General features: G+C 39.9%; 1 protein-coding gene across 1 annotated transcript; it reads right to left on the reverse strand.

Moving 5' to 3' along the window:
• Positions 1–1,532: 1,532 nt before the first annotated feature.
• On the reverse strand, positions 1,533–3,464 carry LOC104242137 (uncharacterized). Its single transcript, XM_009797137.2, has one exon. It carries the CDS (start codon positions 3,462–3,464, stop codon positions 1,533–1,535), a length of 1,932 nt encoding a protein of 643 aa, XP_009795439.2.
• Between the last annotated feature and the right edge of the window lie 4,134 nt (positions 3,465–7,598).

Genomic DNA, 7,598 nt, shown 5'->3' on the forward strand with positions numbered 1-7,598 from the left:
CTTGATGAAGCGCCTGTAAAACCTGGCATGCCCTAGAAAACTTCTAACACCTTTCACGGAGGTCGGTGGAGGAAGCTTAGAAATAATCTCAATCTTTGCCCGGTCGACTTCAATACCATGCTTTGAAATTTTGTGCCCAAGCACAATGCCTTTGTCAACCATGAAGTGACACTTATCCCAATTTAGCACAAGGTTGGTCTCTTCGCATTGCTTAAGCACTTGTCTAAGATTTTTAAGACAGTGCTCAAACGAATCACCAACCACCGAGAAATCATCCATGAAGACTTCAAGAAAGTCCTCAACCATGTCGGAGAAGATGGACATCATACACCTTTGGAAAGTGGCTGGAGCATTGCACAAGCCAAATGGCATCCGGCTGAAAGCAAAAGTGCCATACGGGTAAGTGAATGTAGTTTTCTCTTGATCTTCCAAAGCGATGTTGATTTGATTGTAGCCGGAGTAACCATCAAGGAAACAATAAAATGACCTCCCCGCTAGCCGATCAAACATTTGATCAATAAAAGGCATAGGGAAGTGGTCCTTGCATGTAGCACTATTAAGTTTCTGATAGTCCATACAAACTCGCCATCCGGTCACAATTCACGTTGGAATGAGCTCATTCTTCTCATTTTCGATCACGGTCATGCCACCCTTTTTTGGCACACATTGTACTGGGCTCACCCACGAACTGTCGGCAATGGGGTAAACTACCCCGGCATCCAACTACTTGATAATCTCCTCCTTTAAAACCTCTTGCATTGACGGGTTAAACTGCCTTTGATGTTCCACACTTGGCTTTGTTTCGCTCTCCAATTGGATTTTATGTTCACAAATTCCCGCGGGGATTCCACGAACAATGGTCCATCCAATGGCTTACCTATGTTCTTTCAAGACTTCCAACAATTGGTTTACCTGCACATCATTTAGCAAAGATGAAACGATTATGGGTAAAGTATCATTAGAGCCAAGAAATTTATACCTTAAGTGCGGCGGGAGAGGCTTGAGCTCTAGTTGTGGTGGATCAATGGTTGATGGCTTGGCGGGAGGTGTCGCCCTATTCTCCAAGTCAAGAGAAAACTTTGCCAGAGTGTAAGTATAGGATCCAAGACCCTCCAATCCATTTACCGACTCCATGTACCCATCCATGTCCTCACCATCAAAGTTTACCAAGATAGCCGCCAATGCCTCACCAAGGCATTATTCTTCCATTTTCAATTCGACGGCATCTTCAACCTCATCAACCACATCTATCACTGAAATGCTCTCATACTCATGGGGTAATTTCATATCATTGCTTGCTTGAAATATGACTTCTTTATTATTCACCCGGATCTTAATTTCATTTCGCTTTGAATCCATGAGTGCTCTTCCCGTGGCTAGGAATGGTCTCCCCAAGATGATAGGGATATCTTTATCAACAACACAGTCAAGAATTACAAAGTCGGCGGGCAAATGGAATTTTCCAACTTTCACAATCACATCATCAACAATTCCTACCGGTCGCTTAATAGATCGATCAGCCATTTGTAACCTCATGCTTGTTGGCCTCGGCATCCTAATCCTGCTTGCTTGTAGATGGCAAGTGGCATCAATTTTATGCTAGCCCCATTGTCACAAAGGGCTTTTGCAAAGTCACGCTCCCCGATAGTGCATGGAATAGTAAATGCTCCCGGGTCCTCTTTCTTTTGGACAGGGCTTGTGGCAATAATAGAGCTAACTCGGTGAGTCATGTTTACCACCTCGTTCTTTGTGGTCCTCTTTTTAATGATCAAATCCTTCAAATATTTGGAAAACCCCGGCATTTCATGAAAAACCTCCAAGAATGGAATGTTCACCGACAATTGCTTTAGAATATCATAGAATTTCTCAAGCTTGCTATCATCAACCCTTCTAATAAGTCTTTGAGGAAAAGGCGGAGGAGGTCTAGGAATAGGAGGTGGAGCTTTTGATGTCTCCTTCTCCTTTTCCTTCACTCCTTCTTGGTTCACTTCTTGCACCTTCTCTTTTTCCGGCACCCTTTCAACTTCAACAACCCCTTGCTCTTCTGCTTCAACTTCTTGTTCGGCTTCTCCCCCAACAACCTCTTGCTCAATGTCACCTTGTAAAACCTTCCCACTTCTAGTAGTTATTGCCATGACGTGAGAAGTTGAGCCACTTCCACCACTCTTCGGGTTCGCAATGGTATCACTAGGAAGTTGCCCTTTTTGCTTTGGGTTTTGCTCTCTTGAAAGGTCTCTCATTTGCATCTCTAACTTTTGGATATATGCGGTGTGAGAGCCAACAACTTCGGTCATGTTTCTCATGGACGCGTCAGACTTTTCTTGGTTTTGCAATACTCTTTCAAGCATGCTTTCTAACTTTGACTCACTTGACGACCCTTGATTTGCACAATGATCTTTTGGGGGAACATACGGGTTGGAGCTCCAGTTTGCAAAGTTGTTGTTGTTGTTCCAATTTCCTTGATGCGAGTTACCTTGATCATTTCTCCATTGTTGGTTGCCTTTCCCTTGCGGGTTTGGCCTCCACTGGCTTTGTTGCGCTTGACCATGGTAGGATTGCCTTTGATACCCTCCTTGAGGGTTGTTGATATAATTTGCTTCCTCAAAATTTTCATCTAAGATGGGTTGGACATCTTCCACTGCATTCACTTTCTTTGTCTGATTCTCGGTAAACATCTTTGTCAGCACATTTGCATTTGTTGCAAGCCCGGCAATCACTTGATGCCTCTCTTGATTTTCCTTGATTAAGTTGCTCAAGGAAGGAGAGCCATATGAGATTCCTCCGGTAGTATCCTCTGAATACCATGCTTGGTTGTGTTTTGCCATTTTGTCCAGGATTTGTGTCACTCTTGCAAATGATTTGTCCATGAAAGATCCGTCAGCTGCATTCTTGGCGATGGCTTGGTTCATGGGATCCAAACCCATATAAAAAAATTCCAACAACATGGAATCCGGAAAACTATGGTTTGGAGACCTCACCAAGTATAATTTGAAGCGATCCCATGCCTCATGCAACTGCTCTCCCTGTATCTGCTTGAAGAAGAAAATCTTTTCCCGCAACTCAGACTTTTTGCTCTGCGGGAAGCACTTGGACAAAAACGCCCAGACAAGTTCGGGCCAAGAATGGATAGAGTTGGGTGGCAGATTCTGGAGCCATTTCCTCGCATCCCCAGCAAGAGAATACTTGAAGCATCTCAACCCCAGGGCATCGTCAGAGACATTGTTTTGTTTGTGCATTGCACACACACCCAAGAAATTCCTAAGGTGTTGTGTTGGATCATCATCTATGGAATTTCTGAAAAATCCTTCTACCTTGAGCATCAGAATTAAACCGTGTTCCACTTTAAATGTTGCATCTCCAACAGCTGGCGGTATAATGGTGTTAGTATCCTCAATGTACTCCTCGATGTCTGCGAAAAGATTCTCTCCCAGTTCTGTCTCCGCATCATCACCATATTCAGACATGTTTTCCTATCAACACCAAGCAAAGCAAGCAAAGTATGATGGAATAGAAGTAGATGTTAAGTAAAGTACACACTAAATAGTAATTTCAAAACCGTATTCCCCGGCAATGGTGCCAAAATTTGATACTCTCAAATTACACTTTAATAAATAGTGTAAGGCGGTCGGTGTCAAATATAATAACCCAACAAGGTTGGGGTCGAATCCCACAGGGAATAGGTGTGAAAATGTTACTCTTATAGTGTGTTGCTCGACTAAAGTCGTATCTCTATTCGGTTAACAATAACAAGAGAATGGTTTTATAGTAACAAGAGTATGAATTGAGTTTGTTTGGAAGTATCAACTAATTGGAATATTTATAGAGTAATTAATTGGATTAATGAAACCAAGGTTGTGTCCCCTTTAATGGAGTGTAATGCTTATCGGTGTTAATATGATATATTTCTAATGGAAGGTTCTTTTAATATGCAAATGATGTCTAAGTGACTACCCAATATTTCCCAATAGTTGAGTAGTATTTCCTCTTTATAATTTTCCCAAATATAAAAGAGTTGCAATTTAGAACCATCAATATATGCCAAGTAAAACCCACTTATTCCTAAGTGATTCTATTAAACAAGGGTTAAAGCCTGGAGTCATTGATATTTACTTCTACCAAATTCTAACCCACTTTCCCAAGCAAAGCAAGAATTTAATGGAACTTGTTAATGTTTGCAACCATCAACAATAAATGAAGAATGAGAAGTAAACAAATATCAACCAACCATTATATATATATATATTCAATGTTAAACACCCATTAGCATAACACCCATTTGGGGTCCACAACCTTAGTATTTAAAGTTAGCTACTCTTACTACAATACAAAAACCAAAGAGTATTTAATGTCACAAAAGCTTACAAAGTAGAGAATCTTCACCCAAAAACTTCCAAAAGTGAGGAATATTAATGTCTTGGAATGTTGTTCAAAGACTAGACAAGATGAGCCCACAAAGACATCATAAAACTATTTATAATGGACTCAAAATCGGGACAGAAAACGGACAAAATGCCCTTTCAGGTCTGATATGCGATCGCATTCTTGTCGTAGAGCACGTATGCGGTCCGCATCTTGAACGTCCTCATCGCAGACTGGAACCCTAGTTTACAGGTCTTCTTTGCATTCCAATTATGAGGATCGCATTGCAGAAATGTGATCGCATTTTGCATCACATCTTCGTCCTTCAGTGACCTTCAAGGTTGGTTTAAGGTTCACTCTGCGGCTCACATGTTGGTTCTGCGGTCGCATAATAGACTGCATTCTTGACGTGCATTTAACCCAGAACTCTGCTTTTGTCTGCGATTTGACGTGCATTCTGTGGCTCGCATGTCTGATCTGCGATCGCATAGTGTATCGCAGACCAACATTTTTGCTACATTTTTCTCTTTTCTTGTCTTTTTGCTTCCATTTCCATGTTCTTGGGTTCTCAGTCCTTATGTACTGTAGAAACAACAAAACTACATAAGTAACGGAAATAATTGCATTAAAACAAGCTAAAATCTAAGTAATTAGTATTGAAATGTGCCGAAATTCTCCGGCACATCACTACCCGGTTGAATCCTGACTGTTGATCTCCTAGATCAACAGTCCACACACACCCTTTCCTTTTTAATTCCTAAACGACCCCCTACCCCTACTCATTTCCAAACCCCTGCCACCTTCAAATGCTCTCGTCTCTTTTCTCTCTTAACCTAACCATAATCATTCTTCACCCACCACCTCCTTCTCTGATATCTACGGCGACTACCTTTCAACCTCAAGCCTCTAATGGTCACTCCACCACCTTGCTTATCATCTCTAAGGCCTTCGAGTGTCCTGGGTCATGCCGATTTGGATCTAGCATTTCTGTTTCTATTACTCATGGCTTCTCCGGTGTGATTTTGGGCAAAATCACACCTTATATGTTATGATCGGTGAAGTTTACAATAGGTTCTTTCGTTCCTATCTGGGTTTCCTTTGAAACCCTAACTCTCGTCTGAATCTCTTATATCTATGCTATTTTTATGCTTTAAGTCTGTTTCTTCCTATGTTTTGCACTATTCTCGAACTTCTTCTGAAAGATCCTCAACTTTAAACCATTTCACTTTCTTTAATTAGGGTTTCTCGGAGTTTCTTCTACACTTGTTTTAACCGATTTTCTCAATGATCAAACCTCTTTCCTTGCTTGTTTTGACTGATCTTACGTTCCTACTACCTTTTTAACTCGACTCTGTTAAAAGGCCCTAATTTTCTAAGACCTTCTTTGTTTTTGTTCTGTATGTTAGCATGATTACTTGATCTTGTTAAAGTTTTTGTTGGTTATCATGCTTCGAATGGGTTTTCTACTGAGACTTTATCCTACTTATGTCACTTTTGTATGACTGTGTTCATTTTGTTTGTTCATCTTTTGCTTATTTCTGTTGATATGGCTGACTTTGCCTGCTTGCTACGTCTATTCAATTTTCTCTATTTATATGTTTCAATATAGAATCATGACCCTCTATTGATTTGATTCTGATTTCCTTAATTGATGGTTTGATTGCAAGATTTTCTTTCGAAACCCTAAAATTCTACTCGTCTGTTTAAATTGACTTATTCCATTCCATTTTTTGTTGTGGTACTTCATTCTTGTTGAATACTTTCCTTAATTGGTATATTTTGTACTTAGACTCAATCATATGTTCTATACCTATACTACCTCTTATATGGTAAAAATCAGTCTTTCTCAACTGATTTTCTTTCCTTGGTAATCTCTGTTGGTATCCGTTTAAGCTGTGATTCCTCGATTAAAGGGGAGTACTTGTACTAATTGAATTCTAATTATGATTACTTCCATAATTGTGCTAAATATTTACTTGTTACCTTATTTTCTGCCTATTTTCAAAACTATAAATACCCTAAGTTTTTCATTAACACAAACACGAACATTTTGGTTTTCAAAACAACCTCTCTTACTAAAAATCTCTGCTTTCCCCTCTCTCTTGTGCTAATTACTGCTATTAGCCGGCTACAAGCCAAGGCTAATCATCTGTGCTTTCTTGTTCTTTCATTCTTCTTACTTCTCTCTTCACTAGTATGTCCTAGTTTTAATTTAAAGCCTCACAACAACATGTTTCTCTTATTTCTAGTCTACTTCTACTTGTGGTTCTATTGTGAAACTTGTAGTTAAGTTACATTATTAGCATGTTATTATGTCTCCCCTTCCCTTTAGTTTAATATATTCCCTTATGTGTGATTCAAAGCATGCCTTGTCTGTTGTCTTTACTTACTGTGTACATACCACCTTATGAATCCCAATCCCTATCCCCTCCATGTGTTTGTGTTCTTCCTTACTAGTTTGTGATTATGCCAGTGTCAACTATTTTTGAGCATGTCCAAACTAGTCCTAAGACCCTTGCTAGGTTATATGTTTGTAGTCAAATGTCTGTGTATCCCAAACCCCTTGACCCCTGTGTAACTACTGAATTCATTTGGATTCTGTAAACTAGCTGTGTGTGATCCTATCTTAAGGTGTTTGAGCTTTGTTAACTTATCCAATCCCTTTTTCAAAAATATTTGTTGCTTTACTAATTACTTACAAAACAGACTTTTTATCCAGTCTTTAATAAACCTCTTTCAACTTGTGTCTTGCACTTTCACTTCACTCTTAGTCAATAAATTCTGCCCCCTCTAGTATGTGTACTGCCTTGGGATCCTCTTGAGAGCCCTCTAAACACTGGCATACTAAGTCTGGCCTTTCCACACTGCACTGGTTCAATGCTTATTTGCTAAGTCTAGGTACGCATTGCCCGGGGTCCTTGAGACCCTTAGGGAGCTTTGATGCACCTAGACTCTAATTTGTCTATGGAATTGAGGCTTGTGAGACCATTAGAGGCTTTGGGAAACTTGGGCCTAATTGCAGGTTCCCTATAGAATAGTTTCTTTATTTTCTATTTCTACTTGTGTAATTCATTCATTGGCCTGTAACAATTTGTAAAGGGGTATTTAGTAAAAGGGTGGGTAGATGCATATTTTAAAGGGTAATACGGGTAGAAATCCTGCACTTAGGACCTTATTTTTTGAAGTATGACTGCTTGCATAAGTAGAAAGCATGCTCATAGGTTTACTCTTTTGAATTT

This window comes from Nicotiana sylvestris, chromosome 2 (assembly GCF_000393655.2).
Source record: "Nicotiana sylvestris chromosome 2, ASM39365v2, whole genome shotgun sequence".
NCBI lineage: Eukaryota > Viridiplantae > Streptophyta > Magnoliopsida > Solanales > Solanaceae > Nicotiana > Nicotiana sylvestris.